We start from the raw sequence: 12,170 nt of genomic DNA on the forward strand, positions 1-12,170 counted from the left end.
ATGGCAGCACTTGTAGTAATCGAAGCAGTTCGAGATGCCGAACGCCCACGGATAGAACGTATTTTTCGTGAACGAACGGAGGTTTTAGACTCCAGTAACGATTTTGAATTAATTTCCAAATACTGGTTTCCAAGGAACAGTATTATCGAGCTCATCGAACTGATAAAGAATGATGTTGCAAGACCAACATCGAGATGTTGTGCGCTGCCAGTGCATATTCAGGTATGTAAATAATATTTACCTGCCCTGGTGAAACCGGTGACATTTTATTTTGTTACGTTTGAAATAGTGACCTTCAATTTTGTTACCTACGATATTGTATCCATGCAAAACTGAAAGTGGTTCAAACACAATATACAGTTGTTACTTCCCCGAAAAGACAACTGGACTCGGTGAAGATATTTTAACAGGGTTCTTTATTCCGGAGAATAAGGATATATAGTCAAACAAACCCTATAAGCAAAAATAGCATTATTAAAATACATTCACACTATACATAAACAGTCTTAAAACACCAAACGCATTAAAATATATATAAATACTCTGCAGTCTAGTTATTATCTACAAATAATAGCAAATCGCTTGAACAAAAGAAAGAACGATACACTGAGCAATAGTTAACATCGCCACAGTAAACATCAAATATAGACATAATACACATACAGAATTACCGTACGTTAAACAACTGAACATTAATCAATCGCCGATAATCTTAAATCATTATTTACAGCAAACAATTACACATATGGCGATATACAGTATAATAAAATAAAGGTAAGCTACACAAAACATTATCTCCACAGGTGATACGGTTTACCTAGACCCATTGAAATACCAATACCTTTAGCTGTGGGCTTTAGGGCGGTAACATGATGAAAAAGCGTCAAACGTCTACAAGAAACAAGTAAACTAAAACGAATACATTTCTAATTTAATATACACACATACACACTATTCACATACATTTCTAAAACAATAATAACGACTCATTTAATTATGGCTTGGCTATAGGAATATCCATTATTGTTACAGCGTAAGTGCCACGCCCAAATTCTAATACTTACATTAATTCAGTTTATTCCTTTATCAAAGTAAATGTTAATTGAAGTAGTTATTTATTTAAACCTTATTTGTAATTTATAAACTGTACTTTATATGTTAGTAAAATAGTAAAGTGAATTAGAAAAGTAGAAATATAACTCACCAATTATTCCAGTGTAAGATTGAAAGCAGATGAGTGCGTGGCCTGTGCAGCTCGTGATGTGTCAAGAAATGTCAGGTGAGTGACAGTGAATAGCCACCAACTGGGTCAAACACAGCTGGCCAGTCTATTGGTTGATCGTCACTGTCCCTGGTCAGAGGTCAGATGTAAAGACAGGTAAATGCATGTCCCTACAGCTCCTAGCCAAAAGTTTAGGTGCATGTGCGTTGTGCATAATAAAATCATTAAAACAATAAAACCTACAGTTATCAGTATGTTGCTGTTATTGACATTAACTTTATTTTAAATACTGTAGCCTACTAATTCACACCTCAATAGACAGACGTATGTGGCGTTTTCTTTGTCTGTTGATATGCTGTTTTCACTTAAAATTTTAAAACCTGCCACCATCAATAACTTTGTATTAATGTTGGGGTTTTTTTTCATTTTCTTCTTCTTCATGTCTTTCAGGTGTTGGCAACACTTCGTTTTTTAGCAAAGGGGAATTTTCAGTCTGAAACTGGCGACATTCATGGAATTTCACAGAGTTCTGTTAATGTTTGCTTGACATTGTGCAGAAGACTAGACAATATTAACTTCCCTGAAGGTGCAGCAGACCTAAGAAGTATTAAAGGAGCATTTTATAACATATGTGGATTTCCGAACGTTGTGGGAGCATTAGATGGTACGCTGATCTCTATCCAGGGAATGGCAGGTGATGATGAAAAAATCTACGTGTGCCGGAAGGGTTACCACTCACTTAATATACAAGGTGTTGAGGATGCTAACATGAGGTATGCGATTCAAAAATACCTATCGCATAGATCATTCATACCAATTCTCATATTACATAACAATATATCATGACATTTACAAGGCAGTATCAATCTTTTAGACATTTCTTTCAGTAAATGATAATGCATTTTCATTATAGTACCAAATCATGTTTTGAGTTTGTTTTGTTTAAAGACACTACTAGAATGAATGAATGAATGAATGAATGAATGTTTAACGACACCCCAGCACGAAAAATACATCGGCTATTGGGTGTCAAACTATGGTAATGGAAACAAATAAGGTGATGATCAACATCAACAGAAAAATTCAAGATATAAATAAAAACAGTGTAAAGAACTGTGCAAAATACAAATATCACAGAGAGATACTGACTTTTACTCTAAACTTCAATGTGTGCTGTATTGGCCATTCTCAAAGAGAATGTTACACCCCTGCACCACGGTGAGGTTACAGCACGCGCAGCGGCGACACTACTAGAGCACACTGATTAAGTAATCATCGGCTTGTGTTTTGAGAAAAACAAACGCATGCAAATTTTACATGATTATTATAGGTGTACAATATAGTTTGAATTCCAAAGTAATGACAAAAGGATACCAGCACATACTATTTATAGTTATCAATAAAAATATCTATATTTTACAAAACTTTGTTCGGCATTATGTTCATGGATGTTAATTGTAACTAACTTTAATTCAATCCATTCTGCTAATGCACTGAAATTATTTCAAACTAATTTAATTAGCATTCAACATATTCAGATTTCTTAACATCAATTGCAAATTCCCTGGATCTACCCACGATGCCTTCATACTGGCTAGCTCAGGTGTTTCGAATATCATGGAGAACCTACCTGAGGGAGGATGGCTTGTCGGTGACTCTGGCTACCCTCTGAAGACATGGTTGATGACACGACTCACCAACCCACAAACCCAGCAAGAGACGCGTTACAATAACGCACATTGCAAGACAAGGACTGCTTTTGAGAGATCGTTTGGTGTACTGAAGTCAAGATTCAGGTATAGCATAAAACTAAAGTCAGCAATGATTTCTTAAGGAGATATGACATGAATAAAGGTGAATTAATGACCACAACAAATAATTTCAAGTGAACTAAGGTTTATGTGGTACAGGGAAAAATGCAGCGTAATATAAATATAATTTTAATCAACAACCTAGTCTACAAATCACTTTGCACAGCATAGTAAACTAATACTATTATTTATTACATTTCAATTTGTAACAAATAGTAAGAATTAATTTGTAAGGTGCAATGAAATTTGAACATAACAATGTCATTATACCTAGCTTACCTATGTATGTGAATTTGTTTTAGATGTTAACAACTGAACAGAACAGCTATTCCTAAAATTTAATTTAAAAAATGGGTCAGTTGGGCGGGGAAAAGTTAACACTGTCAGCTTCATAAGATTAATGAAAGATTATTTAGTGCACAAACAGGACCATAGCTAGACCCCCCCCCCCCCCCAGTAAAAAGAAGAAATCTGGTAAAAATAACTGAAACTTGGTCAAGCCAGTTTCATATGGTCTTGTGGCAGCCTAGTATAGGATGACCTTTTAATTCTACAATTGTCTGTAGTATTAAATTAAACATTATCAAACAGTTATTTTAAGATGTCCACATTAGAGTTATATTAAAAATAAGTCTTTTTTTAAGGACACTATCATGAGTTTTATACTATTGTAACATGTTTTCTTCTGCTTGGGCCTTTTAACGAATAAAATTACATATGAAATGAAATTTCTTATTTGAAGTATCTTATCTGTAATCGATAAACTTGTAGTGAATAAAATATTTGTAGTATATCACCCTCAGTCACCCTCCATAACGCTTATTTTTATTTACAGGTGTATCCATAAAACTGGAGGTGCCTTGGCCTATTCACCACTTAAATGTGCAAAAATTATCGAGACTGCCTTCAGACTGCACAGCAAAGCTATTGAGGACAGGATCCCTGTTTTGCATGGAGGAGAGGTAGTAAACCGATGCCACAATGACATTTTAAGAGAGCATGCTCAGGGAAATGCTCAAAATATTAGAGCAAGACTGATATATAGATTTTAATATGAAATATGTTAATGCTGTCACTGGGCTAGCAGAATTTGTTTCCTAATTATTTATTGAACTTTAGAAAAATGCAGGACAATTATTTTGCAGCAAAGTATCAATAATTACATGAAATTATTGAAATAAAATTTTCCAAATAATTCTAAAAAAACAAATTGTTGATTTAATCAAGTGGTGGAGCTAGTCCTGTGTTGGTCTATGACTGCTGATTATCACTGTATAAGTGTGGCCAAAGTCGAGGTAGAATAACTATTTATTTGTAACAGTTTCATTATAGTATTGTGACTTATGCAATATAATTGGAAACGTCACTCGATGATGTATCAGTTATATTTCACAAAACAACTTAAAAGTTACAGTGTCTGGTTACCATATAATAATATCATGCACAAATATGAAATATAAGTTCAACTACACTTTTAGAAAATATATTTTCTGGGGGAACATGGCCCTATATACATGTTAAAAATATATATATATAATTTTTTTTAGCAAGGGATCATTTATATGTACAGACAGGATATCACATACCATGGCCTTTTATATACCAGTCATGGCGCACTGGCTGGAACAATCCCGCCGATGGGGATCGATCCTAGTCTTCATAAATGTTACGTATATCGAACATACCGCCCTCTTTCTCTACCCCTAGAGCGTTACGTAATTATTAACACCCCCTTACATGTAACGCGTATGCCAACCGCTGGTCACTGTCAAAATTTCAAGGCAAATCCCCCACCGAACCCTGGAAAGGTATTGTACCATACCTCTATGGATATAAATATATTTTGGAGGTATAAGACGACCCCTCAATCAAGACAATTAAATTTGTTCAAAATCACGTGAGAAGCTCAGCGTCTGCGCAAATCGCATAAATTCCCATTTCAACTGGCGTCCTGATAATTGAAGAACAACAAGCTGGCCATTGGGTTTGCAGTTGACCTAGATAATGTAGATAACCGAGCATATAACGATGTGGTGGACCTGTTATGTACCAAACAGAACTGGATCATCTATTCTAAATGCTTAAATAATAAAAAATATTCCAAACACTGCAGCTTTAACAAAATATTCTCTATATTTTTAATGTTTAAAATTTTATAAATGGAGACACATTGTATGGTGATGACGTATTGTTTTCTATGGACTCCATAACACCTGCAATACCTTCAAGAGCCTGCACTTTTCAAAGTTCTTGATGGAAAGCTTCTTCATTCTCAACTTTTCTACGTTTCAGATTTAGAAACTCTTCTGAGATCCATTCTGCTGAAATTTTCAAATAACACGTCAGTATTATATGAAATTAAATAAGACATGCATTTCTTAACGAGATATGACATGAATAAAGGTGAATTAATGACCACAACAAATGATATTGGGTGGGACAAGTTTTTGTTTCTCTGCCTGCATGTGTCTTGGGGGTACTGGACATTGCACCCACAAACCAGTTTGCTCCCAATTTTACCTGTTCACTGCGAGGTAGTTTGTTCCCAACTATTACTCATTTCAGACATTTCATACAATTATTGCTACTGTATGTATGTAATATGTATATCAGTGTTTATTGGTTAATGGTTATATTTCATAATAATTTGAATTTGTGATTTCAATTAAATGTGTCAATGGAAAAACAATTTCTGCAAGAAATACAACCATTTTCAGTGTTTCTACCAGAAAGAAATTTTTGGGTATGGCGCTATGAAATTGAATGCAGCCACAGTTAACAGAGGGTCAGGGGGGCCTCCCCAACAAAGAAAATGGGTTTCATTTAGGGTTAGGGTTAAGAAAATCATACAATAATGATAAGAATAATTAATTTTGTGAAAATGTTAACTTAAAAAAATAATAATTTGGGTATGGCGCCATACCCGTTTTACCCTCTGGCAGAAACCCTGATTTTACCCTCTGGCAGAAACCCTGATTTTACGATTTTACTCACCACTTTTCTTATAGCTCATTCCCTTATTTTGTCTTGTCATATTCACTGGTGAGTCTGAAACATTTAGTTATTTTGTCTTGTCATATTCACTGGTGAGTCTGAAACATTTAGTTATTTTACAAATGTACATTTATGCTTTGTTGAACTGTATGTTATGACTCATAATTATGTAATGTGGATTATAAATAGTCACTAGGTATAGAAGATTAACCATTAAACTGGTACATAAATATTTAATGAAATCTATTACATACATGCTTGTAAATTATTAAAGTTTTAAGTTATTCTTACATTTTAGACATTGAAAAGTTTAGCACATTTACATTATTTCATTTATTACTGACTCATGTTTTTAACATTGCTACTGGCAGTATGAAGTTATTCCTGCATCAATTCATTATTCAGGCTAATACTTTTGAGAATAAATAATATAAAATTGTGACAGGTTTTTTTAAAATTGTTTTGATCATTTCAACTGTTTAGTGTTTGTATATTAGCATTTTCTCCATGTACAAAGTTGTATTTGTGACATGTTTCCAGATATATCAGGATTGGTTATATAATCCACTTGCAATCAATGTCCGTTGAAATATTTTTTCAGCAACCTGAAAATGTATATGTGAATTTAGCTTGCATTTATAATGAGGCAAACTATTGTGTATAACATTCATATTATTTAATAATAATCAACCAAAATTTAATTAATATTTCTTATACACACCCTCACACACACACACACACACACACACACACACACACACACACACACACACACACTTAATATGTCACACATACCTTGCTCAACACCTTGGTCTTGAGTTCACATTGACAAAAATGGTGTGTTCTGTAAAACAAATCAACATAGTGTTTCAAATATTGTATTCACTATTAATATTCTATATAATTATTTATGGTCACATATGTATAGTCCGAGGTTTTTGGTTATGGGTTTTTCTTTTGAATTTTTTTTTGTTTTCGACTGGTACATTTACATATTAACGCCTTCATTTTAGGACATTCTTTATATATTTACAACTATAAATGTATTGTTTCATTATTAAAAATATTTTGTGCTATGGAATACTTCAATGACAGCCTTCATGGACTTATTAAATATGAAACAATTTCACAGTAGCACACGATTTGATATCGAAATATTCTAATGTTAATGTAATACCTATTTATGTGTTGATGAAATACACTTAATATGTGAAGTACGTATTGATGTTCACTGTCATGTAATTCTCATAATACATACCTTCCACTGAACCTTCAATCGGATCACAAGCTGATTCACCAACTGAAACACAACATCAACAAACAAACAAAATATATATATATATATATATATATATACTTAACTCCAAAAGAAACGCGAAAATTTTAAAATATTAAAAAACCCACATTTGAATAAACTATGTACAAATCGATTAAGTTGACCAATAGCCATCTTGTCAGCGTATCCAATTCCACGTTCCACGAGTACAGTGTGACGTCACGCACGTGCTGAAATTGACGACCAAAATCGATCTGGAATGCAAAACGGGTGGATCATGAAAGATGCGAATTGCACGTGAAACACTACCAGGCCTGGGTATAAAAGAAACGCCAGACAGCAATGTTCAACTCATTTTACGAGTAGCGATACAACGATGCCACGACTTAACGCTGATTCCAGACATAGAGCTTTGGGGAATTTGGAGGCCGGAATGGATGCCAGGCAGGTTGCACGTGCTTTCGGTGTCCATGTCTCGACAATCTACCGTCTCACAGACCGATTTCTACAGAACAACAACGTCGTCGACCGTCCACGTAGCGGCCGTCCCAGAGTGACGTCACAGCGCCAGGACCGTTACATCGTCCGAACTCACATGCGTGATCGGTTCGTACCAGCCACCACAACAGCCCGGCAGACAGTGGGAACCCACAACCGCCCCGTTTCCTACACCACGGTACGACGTCGTCTGATCGCCATCCATCTGAACTGTCGTCGACCGTACATTGGACAACGTCTCACACAGCGACACCGCCTTGCACGACACAACTGGGCTGTTCTGCATCGACAGTGGCGGAACCGACAGTGGCAGAACATCGTCTTCTCCGACGAAAGCCGCTACTGCTTAGATAGGGCCGACGGTCGTATGAGGGTGTGGAGGCGTCGAGGTGAGCGCTTCACAGATGCGTGTGTTATGGAGAGGGACCGTTGGGGAGGGCCTTCCGTCATGCTGTGGGGTGCCATATCCTGGGGACGTCGTGTACAACCTGTCATCTTCGACAACAACGGCCGAGGACGCGGCAGGGGCGTCACAGCACAGCGCTACATCGACGAAGTGCTCACGCCTGTGGTGGTGCCTTTTTTCGCGGGTCACCGTCAGATGGTTTACCAGCACGACAACGCCAGGCCACACACGGCACGGGCCACCCAGGCATTCCTGGCACAGCACAACATCATCACAATGGACTGGCCAGCTTTAAGCCCGGATCTGAACCCCATCGAGCACTTGTGGGACGAGGTTCAGCGCATGATGAACCAACGCCCTGCTCCCGTGGTGACACAGCAGCAGCTCCGCCAGGCCGTCGTGGACACCTACAACAACGTGCCCAGGGCCTTCATCAGGAACCTCTTCCTCTCCATGGGTAGGAGGTGTGCGGCGGTCATGGCCAGCAATGGCGGACACACCCGCTATTAGTGGACATGTTTGAGTGGCATGTGACGCCATTGAAGAAGCGCCATGGCCTTGACATTTCAAATGACAATGCGACCTCGATTTTTAACATGTCAATAACATGAAATCTCATCTTTACGAATTGTTTAAGTTTTTCATAGAAACGATTATTTTAAGAACTTTGGGACGTATTTCAATGAGTGCACTAAAACCTCCAATCTACGTATTCGCGTTTCTTTTGGAGTTAAGTATATATATATATATATATATATATATATATATATATATATATATATATATATATATATGTTTAGTATAAATGTATGTTCAGATTTATCACATTTTGTGTTTTAGTTTGGTATTAATATGATTTTGACACTCTTACTGGTTATAATGTCTCAAATTTGATTTTTGTCTTGGTTATCTTTCAAATGTTTATTTCCGTATTCCTTTGCTTGTCATACAATATAGGATTACTTGACGTCACTAAAACCCATCAGTTGTAACGCACTGCCGGAAATTAAAAGCATTACCGTATTTCGATTCGTTTTACATGGTCTTAAATTATAACATACCATTAGCAACTGATATTAAAAAGAATTTTTTTTACAAATTAAAACAATTCACTTTAAAAAAATAACACAACAAAGTTATGCAAATTATTTTTAGTTACTACCATTTACATGTAATGTGCCTCATCATTATATGTATGCATCGGTTGGTTGTGCATTTTAAATAATCAATACATGTGGGTGTCTTAAATTAATATTATAAATAAGATGGTTTTATGATTTCTACATATAGCATATGTGGATAATGATTATAACGTATAACTGTAACAACATTCAATATTAAGAAATTATTACTCATTGTGGAAATGCCTTCACTGGTGTGTCTTAAGCACCTACATCTTCATAAATCAAGGCTAATATTCGTTCCTCGTATTCAGCCTTGATACATGTAGTCAAGATTACTGATATCCACTACTAGCGCCCTATATTGGAAGAAAATTTGTAACACCGATTATGTCCCTTACACGATGACATCGCTGACCAATCACAGCATCGGTAACATGTGACAATCTTGAAAGCAATATCAAAAATTAACCGCCGAAACCTTTTTTTTAACATATCGTGACAAACACGACACGTTTCCACGGACGCTGACGCTGCCATCTTTGTTTACAATAACAAGGGAATCTATAAGGAGCGTTGCGATTCGTTGCAATCAGATCTCATCGCATCCAATGAAATGTAAGCATTTTGTGGCACGATTTCTTGACGACATGTATCAAGGCTGAATACGAGGAACGAATATTAGCCTTGATTTATGAAGATGAAGCACCTATAACATTATGATAACATCTATGTATAGACTTTGAATACGAAATAATTACAAAGTTTTCATTAAACCTTTATTATTTCACGATATGGTGACAGAAATGTTGCTGTGGTTATATAAATAATAAACAGTCACATAATAGTATTTAATTGCGAGGTTAACATTTTGAAAAATTAATGGAAATTTTAATGTGTGTGTGTGTATAAAGTGTGTGTCTCTCCTAAAACAATTGTGAAAATCGGCCAAATTTTTATTTTAATTAGTTAAGCCAATGCATGTTGTGTGCCGCAATATAATATATTGCCTGCAGTATCCAGAAGGTTAATATTTTAAGATTATAAAAATACATACTATTAATTCCCATTGCCTGAAGAAGACGTCTGGGGCTGGTCCCCCTCCTGTCTTGTTGCTATTTTTAAGTCTGCAACATTCTTTTTTCTTCACAACTGACTGCGTCCTGCCATCTTTTTTTCACTTCATCTGCTGTCCTTGTGCACAGAAAACTTACTGCATTGACCCTAAATAAATTATGTATATACATGTACGTTTCATTAAAAAATCAAGTAGAAGTAGTAATAATAACATTAACAAATAATAAAAAGGCTGTGTAAAAAAAACAAATTATAATAACAAATAAAGTTTCTTGTCCCGAATGTTTCGGGTTTTTTTTTCAAAGAAAGTGGGAGGACTTTACGCTGTTTACTATAAAACTATTTACTATTTTCTTTAAAGATGGGTGACATGTGTAGATGATAAGTGTGGATGATTTATAAACATTAGGCGTAGTAAAAAAAATGGTTTGGTTCCGGTTACCCGACCGTCCCTAGATTTTTGGTGCCGACCCAAAAAGTTTTTTAACCTCCCCCCTCCCCCCTTTTTTTCCACCTGTTTTATTTAATAATCCATTATTATCAATCCTAATTTTCGTCGACTCTAAAAACAACTGCAGAGAGATGCCACGAGATCTGTCAGTCCAAGATCTCGTTACCAGAAGACCCGGAACACTTCGCGCAATTTTACTTCCGAAGAGTTCCAAATAAAAAGCTTCCGAGAGCCATTCGGAACTCCTCGTACATTTCCACGAAATACAAGCGTAGCGGAATGTGACGAGGTGTTCCGATTCCTTGAATGTCGTTTCATTTGAAATTGATTTAAATAATATTATTTGATTTGAATGAGCACATTTTTGACATTCTACTCTGTAAATGGAAGACGCCATTGACACAACATGCTCTCGGACCAATCGGAACACCTCGACACATTCCGCTACGCTAGATGTAGGCTCGGACACAAGTTGTAGGAATACACCGAATTTTCATGTATTTGGTGACGCGGTCAGGACGAAGTTCGTAACATAATGTAGTTCGATCAAATATGGAACATCTTTTGACACTTTTTTTTAATTATAAAATTATTATTCTGGAGTTACTTAAGCAAAATATTATGTGTGGGATCGAGTAAATTGTAGTTATTTATTACAATCACATGTGAAAATAGCATAATATTTTAATTTAACTCTGATATTGGACCTTTAAAATATTTTTTTAACATGTTGCTAAACATGGACAGTGGGTGGGTGGGTGCATGCAAGCGCATGTGTAATGCAATATTTTAATTATAACATTTAAGAGTTCTATGGTTTAGTATTTTAAATGTCCAGTATCACAATAAACTATTTTAAAAAGCCCCACTTAGTTCTTTGGAGGAGCTGAACCTAATGGCAATCTGTACCAAGAAACAGCTGATTAAACAGACTGATGTTTTGATGAAATTGTCCTTAAATGTGAAAACGCTGGATTGTTTAAAAAGCTGACTTGTCACTATTTCTATGGAACATGCTCGCCAACTGCACACATTAACTGTGATATAGATTTAACCGTGGTTCATGAGTAAAGGTAAAGATATGACGACTAAAAAATTGTTTCGTGATGGATTTGTATTTTCAATCTGTTTTAGAAACTTTTGAAAAAGGTTACTTCAACATATTTAATTATAGTTAAAATTGAAGAAATTGTAATAAATTTATTTTGGAATTTAATAATTTTATTTACACATCTGTCACATATTCTGTAACTGTCAATAGGATTAAAGCCTAATGTGTCTGTTATCTTTTGTATTATATCATTCTCGCGTATT

At 35.6% G+C, this 12,170-nt stretch overlaps 1 protein-coding gene and 1 long non-coding RNA gene across 2 annotated transcripts; one reads left to right on the forward strand and one right to left on the reverse strand.

The window, feature by feature from the left end:
* On the forward strand, nucleotides 1-4,532 carry LOC121383878 (putative nuclease HARBI1). Its single transcript, XM_041513975.1, has 4 exons — nucleotides 1-222; nucleotides 1,628-1,995; nucleotides 2,761-3,018; nucleotides 3,869-4,532. Exons 1-4 carry the CDS (start codon nucleotides 1-3, stop codon nucleotides 4,083-4,085), a joined length of 1,065 nt encoding a protein of 354 aa, XP_041369909.1. The 3' UTR covers nucleotides 4,086-4,532.
* Nucleotides 4,533-4,832: 300 nt separating this feature from the next.
* On the reverse strand, nucleotides 4,833-10,991 carry LOC121384246. The gene is made up of 4 exons (XR_005959365.1): nucleotides 10,386-10,991; nucleotides 7,286-7,327; nucleotides 6,823-6,871; nucleotides 4,833-6,125 (listed from the first exon to the last, which is right to left on the reverse strand). It is a non-coding gene; the product is annotated as an uncharacterized LOC121384246 (long non-coding RNA).
* Nucleotides 10,992-12,170: the final 1,179 nt, after the last annotated feature.

The sequence above is a fragment of the Gigantopelta aegis genome, chromosome 10, assembly GCF_016097555.1.
Source record: "Gigantopelta aegis isolate Gae_Host chromosome 10, Gae_host_genome, whole genome shotgun sequence".
In the NCBI taxonomy this organism is placed as follows: domain Eukaryota; kingdom Metazoa; phylum Mollusca; class Gastropoda; order Neomphalida; family Peltospiridae; genus Gigantopelta; species Gigantopelta aegis.

Bases quoted from the DNA above. Each gene is read 5' to 3' on its own strand.
- LOC121383878 (XM_041513975.1), top strand. From the start codon at position 1: ATGGCAGCACTTGTAGTAATCGAAGCAGTTCGAGATGCCGAACGCCCA. The intron at 223-1,627 runs GTATGTAAATAA...TAACTTTGTATT, and splicing joins CGCTGCCAGTGCATATTCAG to AATGTTGGGGTTTTTTTTCA. The intron at 3,019-3,868 runs GTATAGCATAAA...TTTTATTTACAG, and splicing joins GTACTGAAGTCAAGATTCAG to GTGTATCCATAAAACTGGAG.